Raw genomic sequence first — 16,151 nt, forward strand, 5'->3', positions numbered from 1 at the left:
TTAGATGAGAGCGGCAGGAACTTCCCAGCCCTGGAAGGGTCTTCTTGTCATGGCCTGTTCCCTGTAGACATGTTTGAGATGGAGGATGGGGGCCCCCACCTGCCTCTCTGAGCTGCCTGTATCAAACAGCAAACATAGCCAAACTGTGCTGCAGTCTGTCTGACTTCTTGCTCAGGGCTAAACACCTTTTGCCAAGCTGCTTTACTGCAGTCTCAAGTCTTTGCTCCCCAGAACAGCAGCTCAGAGTTCACTTAACCAAGGTAAAATTTTTCACTTTGAATTTTCCTCTGGGGTAGTTCACTTTTATTTCCAAATTTTTCTGTTCCTCATTTATTGCAATTTCTTTGGAATTAAATGAATGGGTAATTTCCTCCCAATTTCCCCAGCCCTTTTGGGCACAGACTGTGGGTCTATGGAGATGGCTCCAGGCTTATTGTACTGTGTACACTATTGGTCTGAATAAGGTACCATCTGTACTCTTCCATTTTTCAACAGGGATGCATAATCTTCTATTACTTATTTCCCACCGCTTGCCAACATCAGCAGGACTGGAAAAGGGCACACAAGAAGCAAGGTACCCTGCTTCTGTCATCCCGCCTCCAGCTGCACTCTGGGATCTGTGACTCCTCTGGACAGTGCACAATCAGAAGTCTGTAGCCAGGCTTTCATGGCAGGATTCACATAAAAGCTGGATTCTCACTGCTAGTTTTTAAACAAGATATGTTATGGAAAATATGGCCATACCTTCTTCCAAGACTGGCTCTCAGCAGGGAGCTGGGCAGTTAAACAGGCTCCCTGCAGCACAATCACCCTGTCACTACCAGTTTTCTGATGGGTAGCACTCACCCCCTGACAGCCAGCTCAGGGCTTCCTTTCAGAAGTTATAGCTCTGTCAACTGTTACCAGCTTAATAAAAAACATCGAGGCCTCAGTTCTCAGGTACTGTCTGGCTGTTTTCTTCCAGTCTTTCTCTCACCTTGCCACTTGTGTGCACCTCCAGGGATCATTCATACAGCATGTGTCTCTCTGATTAATGTTAATACCTCTCAGTGTGAAAACTAAGTACTAAAAAAGAGGTTGTGACTCAGGTGTGCAGTAACATTTTACATCCTCTGCTGATCACTTAGTGTCAAACCTGCTCTTAAATTTTCCATTGCCAACTGTGCAGGACAAGTGCAACATTATCTATTTCCCTAACTCCTTTTCCAACGCTAGACAGAACCAACCCTGCACTCCGCATAAATCTGTGGTGCTTGCCTCTCCCAACACAATTTAATTCTTTTACCTGAATCCTGATTTAATGCCTCCTCTGTTCCCTGTATTTGTCCAGTTTCTTAATGTGCTGATCTGGCATAGGGCTTGTTTACTATACCCAATTGGAATATTTTGCATGCTTACACAAAGATAAATAAAGATCGATATCTTCATTGATTTTCCCTGGGTCACCAGGTAAATTAGTATGAAAAAAAAATGGTGAATGGTACTTCATCTGCTTAAGGCAGCAGTACAATTAAAATAATAAAACACTGCTGCAATAGCACTCCAGTAGGAACTCAAATCCACCAGAAATTCTGTTTTTGTTTCACATATTACTTGTAAAAGCCTTCATCCAAATGCTGAAGAGAAGCTTGGATGAAGACAAAACAGAGTTGCTAACTACACTAAGTAAACCTGGATGGGATACTCCTTTTTAATCTGCATCTCTAAGATAACAAAATTTGGAAACAACCCCTATTACCTGCCATGAAGGACAAGGATGTTGGAGGTAATGCAGGTATCATTTTTTGTAATTAAATTCTCTCACATGGCTGTCCCAAGACTCATTATAATCACTGCCTCCTTGTAACACACTTGCACAGAACTGCTGGTGCAGGAGGAAGTTCCTGACACAGCAGACATGGCTCAAGCTCAGAGTGCCTGCAATTCCACTAATACACTCAGTAAGCCTCCAGTTTGGGAGGGGAAGGTGTAGGGGGTACAAAAACACTGGTTGCTGACTTCAGATGCAATACACACAGCTCAGGCCATTTCTTAAGGACCTGTTTTGGACACTGCTGCCCACGTGCTTGACTAACACGTTCTTGAAGTCACTAATTTTTGTATGCAAGTATGATAGTGGTTACTTCTCTCTCTTTCCTGCCCAGGAAGATACAAAAACTAACAGAGGCAAGTAAATAATATATAGCTACTCTGTTATCTTCCACTATAAAGCTCCACAATCAGAAATTTAACTAGTTACCATTTTGCTTTTCAAAAGTATACAAGATCTGGACTTGTGAAAGTCTTGCTACCTTCAAGAAAGAAGATGACCATCAGATTTTGTACAAAGAATCCCTTTTTGTCCAAGACAAGCATGTTTATGTTATTAGAGGGCACAATTAAAGAGAAAGTCTTAGTAACTTCTAATACATTTTTTAAATTGAATAAACCTACCTGAAGATAATGTTGTAATGTCGCCCATCACTGGGAAAGATGTACAGAGCCACTTATCTCTTCAGTGTGCCAACCTCTAGCTTATTCTGCCTGTAGCTTTATCTACACACCTTGTATCAATGCCTGTATCATTTTCCAAGGGAAATAGTAGCACGCAGACAACATAAAAGCTACACTTTCAAATTATAAGGGCCAATTCCAGCTGTTCACTTGCTTTAGAGACGATGTTATGATCTGTTTGAAGTCTTCTCATCAAACATTTGAGCAAATATTCATAGTGCTTGTCACCTACCAAAGACCAGTAATCTCTTCTTGTCTCACCCCTCAATATTTTATTTCCACACACTGCACTCTATTTCAACACTTAGAGCTTCTGTTCCTAGTCTGAGCGGTAGAGAAAATAAGGACCCAAATATGTCCAACTGCATTTTAAAAGCACTGACTGATAAGCCTATTGATGAGCTGGATGAAACCAGAAAGGTTTTAGAAAGGACCAAAACAAATCAGTTCCATGAAGTACTATCTGAACCAAGAAACAAGAGTTAAGCATCCATACGCAAAGGCTTTTCCCTTTACTACAGGTGTGTCAAAAAAAGCAGAGCCCAGTGCTTACTCAGGAAGCTCTATCACTGATAGTTGCAAAGATGAAAGCTGTAACAGTTACCCAAAATCTAGAAAGAGTAGAACTTTAGTTCAGATACACTTACTGACCAGTCTCAGAGCCAGGTATTGAAAAGAAAAGCAGGAAAACAATAACAACTGTAACTATCTATGTGGAAAACAAGAACTAGTACTTAAATGCAACAGCAAGGAACAGTAAAACAAAAACAAAAAACCCCACACCCAACCTTGCTAATGATTCTTGTTTTTGGAAGAGGAAATCAAAAGCATTTCTTCCAGAAATAGATTAAATAATTTTGCATTCAGGATTTTCTTAACAATCATTCTCCATTTCAAAGAAATGAGGCAGTAAAAGGCTCACCTAGCATTTAGGGGCTACTTTACATGAGAGCATGCACCTCAGCTTGAGAAGAAACGGGCCTCAGGTTAAAAACACTGCATAAAGCAGTGTTGCTGCAGCTTGGCAAGTATTCTTCATGGCACAATGTAAACTTCCTACCATTCCTGAATAACTGCAATACTTGGAGAAGATTATTTCAAGTAATATTAAAGCAGTAATTCATCAGTTTGCTGTTTCCGTTAAACAAATCTCAGAATTGAGCACCAGGCAAAGAGTCAGGTATTCTGGTAGATGCCAGCAGTGTGGAAAGTCATCTCAAGAATTCTTCTGTTCATACTAGTCATCACAGCAGAAGCAAAGAAGTAGTAAGCATTAGTAAAATCTAACAGACTCGATAAGAATGAGTAGTTATGCTACTATTATTTAACTTAATAGTTATTCTAACAATAGAGAAAATAGCTGCAACGGAGTCAGTTGTTGTTCCTCAGGTCCTGAAACACAATTGCTAAAGGGGCATGGTTTGGATCTCCTGCACAAAAGCAGGAAACCTGTAACTGGAAATGGATTGTACTTGTTAATATCTAAACAGTGCAGTTGCGTTCTCTCTTGAGAAAGAAGACTGAAGGAACAAACAGCAAAACTACAGACCCATTTTTTAGGAAGAATGAAGCTCATCCTAGAGTCCTATTCAGAAGCCTTGCCTACAATCCGACATTGCTCAAGCAAATAGCTTGACAGCACTCCATGCACTCCAGCTGAAACTCCACACAAGTTATTACACACAGCCCTCGAGCACTGAGCCCTTAGACACACAAGTCCACACCTCAAGGGTTGCTGCCGATTCCCCAGAGAGAAGATACAAAGAACTCCATACACACACGCATTTTTATTTTAATAAATAAAGTTTTACAGGCTCAGGCTTCTTTAATCACATATACAGAACAGAAAAATGCCTGACCAAGTAACATGAATTAAACTACTAACCCTGGGAAGGAATGCATGCCCTCTATAACACTGAAGATCTTAACTGAATGGGATTTCCCATCGGTGGTGTAGTAATTTACTTCACAGATTGGAAACTTGAAAGAGATGTGGCCAAAGCAAAGAGAGTGACCATAAAAGGACCACTTGTCCTTCTAAAGCCACAACAGTGCAAGGAAAGCCAAGAGCCCCAACGCCTCCATTTAGTAGTGTTGCTTCTGGATGAATATGTATGTCTTCACATCCTTTAAGCAATACACAAGTAGAGAGACTAAGCACAGCAGGTATACAAAATTATTCCATTGAAGAACAGACATTAGATGACACAGTAAAGTTATATTTCAAGATTTTAAATTAGCAGATGCTTTTGCATCCCCTTCATTATGGCAGTGGAACAGATTCCACCTTCTCTCATAGAGGTTTAGTCCAAAAACTTCCTGTTGGCATTAGCACCAAAGAGAGCCACTCGGATTTCTGGCATCATCTGTCAAGAAAGAATACATCAGTTATATGCAATGGGCAATAAAACTGCTGTACATTCTTCATTGTGGGCACTGCGTAACAGCTAGGCTAGGCTTTGAAATCAAGAAGTTATTTCAAAGCCTTTACCCGATCACACATTGCCTGCTACTCTTATAAATGTAAAGGACTGCCAATATTGCAGCATAAGAGATGCCAGAGTTAGAGTTTTTCCATGAGGGTACAATACATCTCAGCCAAAGTTTCTAGTACTCAAGCTAGCTTCAGTAATTCAAGTTAGCCTCAGCATTTCAACATCTTGACTGCAGTGTAGTCATAACAAGTCTTTCAATATCATAATTTCTAGAATGTTACGCTCATGCTTAATTCAAAAGGCATAATTCTGGGAAACACCATGTTTGTTGTAGAGAAGAAACACAAGTTTCCTTCTTTCCATTAAAAAACAACTTCTTATTTGTCATCCACATTGAAATCTGATCCCACACACTATTGTCACTATTAACAGACTGGAAACACAGGGATTTAATTACAAGACAAAACTAGTGAATTATAACTTGTTCACCTCAGTTGTTAAAAAAAACTCACCTGCTGGGCTACAAGGTCCAGCCGACTTTCCAGGGTATTGGAAACCTTGATTTTACCATCACTGTTATAGATTTCAACACCTCCAGCACTAGAAAAGGGAAAAAAAAAATAAAATATATATATATTCTGTGAAATCCATGGTTCATCTCAAAGTCAGAATGTGGCAGAGATACTATCTCAAATCAGCACTTATAGTAAGTCAGATATATAGGTAAGACTCTTGTTTTCAAAAACAAACTTTTGTTTCTCATAACTTCATAGGAGTCAGCAAAACAATTCAGTGAAGCAGCAGTGCAAAGCATGTTTGGAGTTATTAGAGACCTCAGCTACATAAAATTATTACTGTCTCAATTCAAGTGGAGCTATTACATTTGACACTTCAAAATATCTTCAGACTCTGCATTTTATTATTAATAGATAGCTTTCAGATTTTAGGAAGTGAGTGCTGAAAGTGCTGTTTGCTGTCTCACACAAAGACTGCTGATTACCCAAACATACAGATCTGTGCCATGTTCTTTATCATACTCTACATGAACATAGAGTCTTGCAAACATAACAGACACATATTCCATCAAATGATTATCCTGCAGCACCTTATGATGCAATTTGCTTCATCTTGAGAAAGCATGGCTACATCCATATCCTTCCTCTTCAAAAGATCAATAGTTGGTTAAGTTTCTATATACAGTTATTCTCTGCATCAGTACTCTGAATCATGCTGGATGATGCACAAAATGTTTTCTGACATATTTGATTGAAACAGTATTTGTCTGGAGGAAACTGCAAGGTCTGTGCTTGATTAATACAAAGAAGTTCCAAATTTCACTAGAAGAACAGCATTGTGGGGATATTACGGTTTTCTGAGAATGTTCTAGTAGGAGCTGAGGCTTGAAAAGTTGCTTTAAGTTAGTGCTTTGTATAAAAGACTCCAATTTTCCTCACATTTCCTCTGGCAGGAAGTTGTCTTGGTCAATATGAACATCCACATCCCTTTTTATGGCATTCTTGTAGATGGGAATGCTCTTCTGTACAGCAGTCTGGGATAGAAGAGAAACCTCTAATTAGAACTGACAAATCCTACTGCATGATTTGGGTTTGGTCACTCATTCATTTGCAGTAATAAAATGAAAGGATTGAGGCACCCTTTTTTTTTTTAAGCAAATGTATTTTCAGTATGGCTTTTGAGCCAAACCAATTTACCTTTAGACACGAAACTGTCTAAAGGTAAAATCCAAGCAAGCAAATGATCCCCAACTTGAAAAATCATACTTGTTCTCTTGCATTGTATCTGCAGCAAAAGTGCAGCAATAAAAGCTTGTTTTCATCTCACACAGATAGGATCTGAGAATTAAACATTTGCAGTCAGGTCCTAGCCTTCAAGAGCAGGATACTGTCATACTATTCTAGGTGTCTTACCTTAACCATGGGGAGATCCTGTTTCCTGCACCGAACAACTATTCTGGGCTCAAGCAGCTGGTAGAATCCCTGCAGAAGATAATAATTACAGTATTAAAAAATTAACATTTTAACTATCTTGGAATTACATAACCCTAAGAAAAGGATATGATCAATTTGAAAACCAAAGCCTGGCAATATTAGCCTCTTTTATTTAGTTATTTGCTTGCAAGGTCACCTCATCCAGACATTCTGAAAGAACAGCACCAATATCTGGGGAAATGCCTACAGCTATGATTATGTATTTCTTTGTTAGCTTCAATTTTGGAATGTAGGTGCAATCAGATGTACGTATCATAGAACTGAGTTGTTCAGACAATACACATGTAAACATGAGGGTCACTGCTGTCTAAGTAGACTGAGTATGCTGCCAAGTTAACATTCTCCTGTCCAGTTGGAGGGTACTTGCACCATTCATCTAGTCCAAATGCAAGTAGTGACGAGTACTTATCTCTCACTGGATGAAACTGGGTATTGGTCTCTTCTCCCAAGTAAGAAGTGACGGAACAAGAGGAAATGGCCTCAAGCTGTGCCAGAGGACTTTGGATATTAGGAAGAATTTCACTGAAAGGGTTGTCAAACATTGGAAGAAATTGCCCAGGGAAGTAATTGAGTTACCATCCCTGAAAGTAATTAAGAGATGTGTAGATGTAGTGGTTAGGGACATGGTTCAGTGGTGGAATTGGCAGTGTGCTAGATTAGCAGTTGGACTTGATGATCTTAAAGGTCTTTTAAACCAAACAATTCCATTATTCTATGAAATCTAGTAAGCCAAGACAGACACGGCCAGCTTGCAAGAGTGAGACAGGTTTGTTTGATGTATGGCAATACCAAACCTAAGTGTGACAAAGAAACAAGACTGAGATGGTTTTAAACCAAACAATTCCATGATTCTATGAAATCTAGTAAGCCAAGACAGACACGGCCAGCTTGCAAGAGTGAGACAGGTTTGTTTGATGTATGGCAATACCAAACCTAAGTGTGACAAAGAAACAAGACTGAGATGGAAGCATGAGCTCTAGGAAACTCTGCTAGGAAAACTATTCTATAATTCTATTCTATTCTGTGGACAGGAGAGCTCTTGGCTGCCTTCTGTTAAGGACCAATTCACACCAGAAGGTGGCACCAGTGGCCACACGACTGACTGGCCAACACTTTACTGGATTTTTAGCAGCTTATTTCTGGGGCTAGAGGATGATGTTCTGCAATGCTTTGGTTTCTGCTTTGCATGTCTATCACAGTCACATGCCACACTAGTCGTGACTTAGAAGTCTCAAATGCAGCAAAGATTTTAAAAGCAGGTAACTATTGACTTCTAGGTTTGAAGAAACAGCTTTCACCAAAGGTGCACTCAATACAACCAATTACTGCAGAAGCTAAAAATGTGCAATTCTAAATGTGTGTTACAATGTATGTGCATGCACCTGCAATTATTCTCATTACAGAATTGCTGCTGGGTATAACCCAAATAAGCTCCAGCCTTATCTGTTCAGAATCCAAGATTGAAAGATACAGCAGAAGCAGTTTAAAACTCAAAGATCTTCCAGCAAACTCAATCTAAATTCCACTACAACTGTAACCTCCAGTGGGTTCTGTTTTAAGAAAGATACCAAGGAGGATAGGGCTGCAATCATCTATTTGTTACAATTTTAATACTTACCTGTAGAACTAGTCCATCCAGCAGTGTCTGGTACCTGGCAGTATCCTTCACTACCTTGGCAAGTCTCTGCTTGGCCTCGTTCAGCAAATCCTACATTCAGAAGAAATCAGATCAGCAGAGCCCATCTGTGTGGCATTTGGTTTCATGCCTACCAACTTTCTGTACTCCTATTATAACCATCACACCCTGCCAACACGTAAATGTACACTCCAGCTGGTGTTCATCCAAGCTAGACCTTCATCTCTGTGCATGGCAAAATACCCTTTCCAACAGTTCCCTTCTCTCTACCCTGATCTGAACTCATAATAACTTGAGAGTAACTCCTTTTTCATGAAAAAGGGAGACCTCACTAGTAAAAGGACAGTATTTAAAATGTAAATTCAGAAAAACTTAATATGCTGTAAAACATTGCCTAATGTAAACTAATACAGTTGTCCAAGTAACATTTTTTCCAGCTTTGTGATTGAGCAAAGAAATCTAATCCATCTTTTCATCAAACAGTATTCGGGTTAGCTATTTTTTGATTGTAAGTAAATGCAAGTCAAAATTTAAAAGTGAGATCTTGTTTTAATTTGAAGTAGCTGGTATTGATATTTATTCAGCAAATCAGTATCAGATGGGATTGAATTTTTAATAAATTTGAGTCAACTCAAACACAGCTCCTAGAACTGAACCATCATCATAACTTTAGATGAATAAAATTGTGTGATTTGGTATAAACCTCTATTTACTGACCTGCCTCACAGTGTTTAAAAGAAGACTGCATGTTAACACAACCAGTACTAGGATATAAGATCATCACAATTCAGTATCACAGTCAAACCTAGTTACACCGTCCACCCTAGAGTAACACATATTTCTGGAACTGCTTGTCTCTCATTTATGAAAGAAGCCAAAGATCTGATAAAGGAAGAAACAGCCAGCAGCATGTGACTTTAAATGTTTTAAAATGAGGAAGAGTGTTATGCATTGCTCAGAAGCATGAGGTTGAGTCAGCTGATAAATGAGGAAGAGATTACCCAGCAGAGATTATCACAATAGTTAGCTCTTTTAGCCACCCACCTTCCCCCTCTCTGTGAATACAATCTAAAGCTTGAAACTAGGTTTAAAGAATCAATAAACTGGTGATTTACTTCTGCTAACTTCTCTTTTTCATGGTACCACCAACTAGAACCTTATTCCATTTTTTTTTTTTTACTTCTACAGGTCTCACAGCTTTTCCAATAGCTCAACAGCACCATCTAGCAGAATTGCGGAACACTCAAAGCTGTTTCTGAGATAAGAGATAACAGGAAACCTGCAGGCTGTGTAATGAGCAGATGGGCATACACTACACGTGGTATAAGCCACACATAGTAAGCCTGAGCTAAGACTAAACGTTGTCTACTCTGGTAAATGATCACTCACCCTATATGTCAACAAACAGACTGGTGATGTGCTAGAAAAATAAGCAACCCTTTTTGCAACCTTGGGGCCACTAAAGCAGACACAAAACCTCAGTCAGTGGTGTTTTAAGCTTACTTGCCTAAGCCACGCCAACTTTAGTATATAAAAGTTGCTTCAGGCAAACAGAACTTCAAAGCTCTACCAAGAGTTTCTGTTCTTTAGAGAAATAACCCATTATCCAAATGACAGATACAACTGCTGCCCATGATGTTCCTGGCAGAGAACTGCATCTCCCTACAAGATTAGGTGACAGAAACTGAGAAAATAGGCTACACTAAATCAGTGAAGCTGGACTAAATCCCTAATGGCTTCTCAGGGCGGCTTTGAAAGCCCTTATTGTATGTTGAAGCCAATATCACTCAATCACAAATCGTAATTTTCTTCCAAGAATGGTTAAGAACATTTCCAAATGGATGGTAGTAATAGAACCTCTGTGTCTTTACTATGGAGATACTCACTGCAATAAGGTCATCCCTTGCCTTGAGGACCTTCAGTCTTGCTTGATTCATCAGGTTGGACATTTGACTGCAAGTTGCATGATGAAATTGAATCAATCCACCATATTTTGACAGAAGAACTGCAACATTTAACTGTGTATTTTAAAGATAACAATACTACAACATTTAATAATGAAGCCTGTTCACTGATTTGAATCTGTTTCTGAACTTGCACAAATGTTTACAGTGCAGAACCCATCCTTCAGTGAAGACCCACAAAAACTAAACCTGCCATCACCATTTGTCCCACAGTAACAGATTAGGGTAGAGTTCTGGATTTTAACTGCATGAAGAAATATGAAATATTCTTTTACCACACTTACTAACAGTTATATTATTGTCGCTTACCTTTGACAATTTCTCCCCAGGAAAACTAGAAACTCCTAATTAGAACTAAGTGTATTGGCTACAATTTGCCCATTTGCCAGGTAAAAACAGTTTTCTATAAAATTAGTAATAAAATGAGAGCTCAGGCTCTGAAGTCAGCCACCTAACTTAAGCAACTTACATTTTCTTTTGCTGTTCAATTTGTTTCTCTTTCTTTTCATAATACTCCATGATTTTCAGCCTCTGTGTCTGAACAAGACGACCCTTCTCAATGTTGAATTCTTCTTCTGCCTACAGTAAAAATTAAATAACTGAAGTAGAAACTGATTCCATGGGCTGAAAAAAACAGAATCAAAATGAAACAGCCATGCTTTCAGAGTACACCCCTAGATAAACTAGGATGATACAATTTATGGTTCCAAATACACACAAAAGAAGTATTCAATCAGTTCTCTAGTCAAAGAGTGTACAGGATGTGTTCAGCTGAACTAGAACCTTGCTAAGATACAGCTTATTTTATCAAATGACTGATATATGGTTCCTTGCACTATTTATTCCTAAGGCACAAAATTACCAAATCTATATATTATATACTGTAAAGCAAAACTCCTTTTATGTGAGTTGAAGCTCAATTTGTTTTTGTAGAATCTGGCTCCTTTCTAGCTACAAGAGATTCTACCTAAAACAAGTGACCCAACCTTTGGTGTCCAAAAACTTCATTACTTTAAAGTAATTCTTACACAGGGATGGTGACAGTATAGCTATTATTTTTTTATAAAGCCTAATCAAACAGCATATGAAAACACATGGCAAATTTTACTATTTATACCTAAGAATCCAATCTCAACTTCTGACTTCTGTTTGCAGATCATCAGTAATACTTGCTTTAGTACTGATTAAATATTTGTGCAGATGTAAATGTATCAGGAAGATTAAACAGTAATACATATGCTGAGTCCAATACCAACAAGATATGTAGGTATTGGTATCATGTAGGTTGCTACGATTGTAAGGCACCCCTTAAATGTAATAATCTGTATTCTATCACCAGGTTAATATTAAACTCGGTCTCTTGTGGCTTAATCTAAGTGAAGAACTCTGCAGCTAACTCAACTCATGCCTTCATTATAAATTTATGGTTTTACCTACTAAATCACATCTAGAATTATGTCTGCAGGTGGCTAGGCAGGTTTGGGTACAGTTATGAATCTGCTTACAAACTTTCACTAACATAGTTCAACCATTTCAACTGCTTGTGAAAGATTCCTAGCATTATTGCTTTGATTTACTAATACTGCCTGTGCCTGATACACTACGGAATTCAAGCAAAAATGAAAGTTAAACCTTTTGGTAATAGCTTGTTATGACAAACATTAACAGAATTAACAATTACATAGAGAAATCCCATAACTCCTAGCAATGAAAAGCTGTGTAAAAGAGGTTAGGGAAAGTGTTCCACCTAATGGAGTCTATTCACATTACCACTCAGTTTTGATTGCTCCAACAAAAAAGAGTGAACTTGCACAGGAAAAAACTAGTATTTAAGAACCATTAATAAATTTTTTAGCAAAAAGTAACCCCACCTTATTTTGTTTCCTGAAAAGCTAGCAAATATTAACCTTAACTGTCAGCACTGGTTTTTTGCCATGTAATAACTAAATGTGAAGCTGTAGCTTACAATAGTGTTTTAAGACAGCTCCGACTGCAACTACCAAAACAGGACATCAGATGTAGTTTTTGTTTTGCACTTACTGACACTGAATTTCCATTTTTACCTTTGCATCTATTTCTTCAGCTTTTTCATTGGCTTCCTGCTCAATGAAAGCCATCATATGCTTGATCTGTAACAAGAGAGAGAAGAAAAGATTTTCTATTGGAAAGGAAGGACTTTGATGAGAGGAAATTAAAAAAAATATACATATCCCTCATTTGTACACTAGGCCCCTCCACATTAATTTACTAATTCATACAATAATGTTGTTTTTCAAGGAAATTACTGGAAGATACAGGTCAAAGAGTCAGCTTACCTTAACACAGATTACAATAATTATTTTTTTCCCTAAATAATTCTATATAATGCTGTTTCACTGGCTGTCATTAGAATGAACTTTAAATATGCAACTATACAAAAAAACCCCCAAAAAGTAAATGTGTCTAAATGTGAAGCTGAATATTTTCACTCGTCTCTAGTGAGAACTCTTTTTTTCAGATTATCGAAGTAAAAATAAAAATTCTCCCACAGTAAAATTAACACAGTCTGTTTGTTACGACATTTATACAAAATATTGAAGATTAAAACAAGAGCCCCTGCTCCATGTCAGACATAGATGGCATGTGAATGAACCTGGGCCTTCCACACAGGATGAATGGTGAAGCAAAGGAAAGGGCTACTGACCACTATGGTCAGATCTATACAAACCAAGTTCCTTTACACATCTGAGAAATCTTTTTTGAAAAAAAGGAAGTATGTAAAGACTTAAAAGGTCATTAAAAAAAGACACTATATGGTTCAACTCAGAAGGTCTTTATAAATTAGTTGCATATTAGTTTGGAGGAGCTGGGGAAGGATCAGTTATACCACATGCTGCTTTATACAGCCTGGTATGCACTAACAGATCACACCTGAGGAACCTTCTTGAAACTATCTCAAAACACCATAAAGCACAGGTCCAACAGCTTAAAGACAAGGAAAGCAATTATGCTGAGTTCTGCTTATATCTCATATGTCTTGCTGTGACCAGAGCTAAGTTTAGGTTCACACCTGGGGCAGTCCATAAGGTATGGTGCTTAGGGACATGGGTTACTGGTGGACTTGGCGGTATGCTAGGTTAACAGTTGGACGTGATGATCTTACAGGTCTTTTCCAGCCAGAATGATGCTATGACTCATGTCCAACCAAACCGCAACTTTGAACAAGTATAACCATTTCCAAAAGGGCAGGTGGAGCAGATTTTATACTTCAGTGGCCCATAAAAACCAACTGACTTTTTGCTCATGCTTAGTGACAAGGAATGTTTTGCAGACAATCTGGTCTGAATAAACTTGCACTGAAGATTCTGTTTATATAATCTTACATTAAAATGAAATACTTGAAAGAGATAATACAGATGTCAACATGAGAACTAAGCCAATGTGCAGAACAGAACCAGCACTATTTGCACATAGATGAAAAAAACAGAAGTGAGCAGACAAGTGGAATATTTTAAGCACGTACAGTGGAAGAAATGAATACTAATACCTATATCCTCAAAACAAATCAGCAATTTTTCTTTTACTTCAATTTTGTAACACTTTCAAGTGCATGTCCACCTGTGGTGTCAGTTATCCTGCTTGCCTGATTAGATGGCTTGGGTAAGCCAAACTTTAGATCTACCTGCTTTTCTCAAAGAACAAGAGTAGCAGAGAAAACAAAGAAATAATTTTGCTGAATCACCTATTGTTGAAGGAGACTAAGAAATTCTGCATAACAGTAGAAGCCCTTACACTACTGAGTCACTTCCTCCAGTTTGTTTTGGCTTCTGAATTTTAGAAAAATACTCTAAACAGTTCTGAGTGTTCAAGAAATTTTCTCTGCATGGCAAGTAAAATGGAAGCAAGATGACATGGCATTCATTTCCCCATGTTTGATAAGACAGAACAGCTTTATTTCTTAAAAAATCTGTTGCACTGAAATCCCTTTTCACTTTTCATAAAGATGAAATCTTAAGTGAGACTTTCAATTCTATAAATAGGATGAGATTCAGTAAGACTAACAAAAGTATAATTTTTTAAACAAAAGATTAATTTTAAATTTGTAACTTTAGTGTAGCAGTATTTCCCATAGAAAAGAAGAAAGGGTTTTTCCCATCAGTAGTTGCATGATTATCCTTTCCATAGGAAGTTCTAGATGTTAGACTGGCATGAGCTAGAGCTGACCACCCAGAGTAGATGGAACGATCAGTTAAACACCTTTGACAGAATAAAGCAAGCAAGTCTAGCAACAGGAACAAAAAAAAATCTTAATTAGAGATGATTTTCAAAGTGAAACTACTGAGACCCCCAAGGCAAGCACTGAAGAGTTCAGAGGACCAGCTGACAGGTTCATACTGGATTTACACACATGCAGAGCTGTCATGCCATCAGCAGCATTCTCTTTTCCAGTAAACAGGATCACCCTAGGCTCAGGAGTTTAAAACAATTACAGGAAAGTTGCAGATATGAAATGCTATTAGCATCACATGTTTAGTATATAAACAGATCCTGAACTAACCTCTGAAGCTCAGGTCCATGGTGGCTGAGCAGAGCCACCCCTATGTTTTATTTTTATTATTGCTTTGGAGTTAAATGCAAGAGAATGTAATGTTACAATTCCCCTTTTGGTGAAAGGCAACCTACTAATTTTACTTGCAATGTGATGCTTCTTGGCCAAGAGACTATGTTTACTGAATGAGAAAGTGAGACACGAAGTACTTATGATACAAAGGACAAAGAGAACTTGGCTGATCTGCCCATCACCTGTAGAAAACTTGACAGACCAGTGCTGTCTAGATCCATGCAGTCTTTAACATGGTACATTATTTTCAACCCAGCTCAAAGCAGGTTTTTTAGGCAAGGGCAGTGTTTACTGTCAATAAGGACAAAGTGTCCTGCCTTAGGAGGAAGTGTCCACAGTCAGACTTCAGCGTTGTAAGTTTCCACAGCAAGGGAAGCCCAGGCTGCACTACCCTCTTTAAGATATGGAAAAGGCATTCGAGAGAGCTGAGCAGCCAGCCCAAGTGCTAAGTTACACCTGATCAGATGTACTACAGCTATAAGAAAAAAAGAGATGGTAAGTCCTTAGACAGCAACACCTAAAAAGACAGTACTTATCCAGGGCAACGTCTTTACCTGCCTTAAACTGCACTTAAACACTGCAGATAGCACAAACACTGCTCACGATCCCTTTCATTACGATACGGCATAATATATCAGCAAAATGCTTCAACCAGGTTCTCCAATGGGTGGCAAACCAACCCCACCAGGCAAAGAGCCCCACTTCCTCTGGAGACTCCTCTTTCTCCTTAAGACACCCTGGAAAGACCTGTCCCTTCCACCAACCCTTGCTTTCGCTGGGGAGCGCCGTGGCTGGGGAATAGCGAGGGACCCCATCCCACAACTAAACCGCGATGCAGCCGGAGCCGCTTTTTTTTGCTGTCGCGACAGTCAGAGCCGCCACCGCCCTTCACGCTCCAGCCGGAGCAAACGGCCTCAGGGCTCGGGCACGCCGCAGCGCACGGTCAGCACGGCCGCAGGGCGAGGCAGCAGCCCGCAAGCCGCCCGGGCCCGGGCCTCTGTGCCTCCCTCCTCC

General features: G+C 39.0%; 1 protein-coding gene across 1 annotated transcript; it reads right to left on the bottom strand.

Moving 5' to 3' along the window:
* Window positions 1-4,261: 4,261 nt before the first annotated feature.
* Window positions 4,262-15,358, bottom strand: ATP6V1E1 (ATPase, H+ transporting, lysosomal 31kDa, V1 subunit E1). Its single transcript, XM_010002921.1, has 9 exons — window positions 15,320-15,358; window positions 12,601-12,666; window positions 11,007-11,116; window positions 10,460-10,526; window positions 8,556-8,645; window positions 6,857-6,925; window positions 6,383-6,477; window positions 5,441-5,528; window positions 4,262-4,859 (listed from the first exon to the last, which is right to left on the bottom strand). The coding sequence occupies exons 1-9, from the start codon at window positions 15,356-15,358 to the stop codon at window positions 4,797-4,799; spliced, it is 687 nt and encodes a 228-aa protein (XP_010001223.1). The 3' UTR covers window positions 4,262-4,796.
* Window positions 15,359-16,151: the final 793 nt, after the last annotated feature.

Source organism: Chaetura pelagica, unplaced genomic scaffold (genome assembly GCF_000747805.2).
Source record: "Chaetura pelagica isolate M959 unplaced genomic scaffold, ChaPel_1.0 scaffold117, whole genome shotgun sequence".
Lineage (NCBI taxonomy): Eukaryota > Metazoa > Chordata > Aves > Apodiformes > Apodidae > Chaetura > Chaetura pelagica.

Coding starts and splice junctions, on each gene's coding strand:
- ATP6V1E1 (XM_010002921.1), bottom strand. CDS start 15,358: ATGGATCTAGACAGCACTGGTCTGTCAAGTTTTCTACAG. Junction 12,667..15,319: donor GTCTGTCAAGTTTTCTACAG/GTGATGGGCAGA, acceptor CTCTTGTTACAG/ATCAAGCATATGATGGCTTT. Junction 5,529..6,382: donor AACTTCCTGCCAGAGGAAAT/GTGAGGAAAATT, acceptor TCCCTTTTCTAG/TGCTGGAGGTGTTGAAATCT.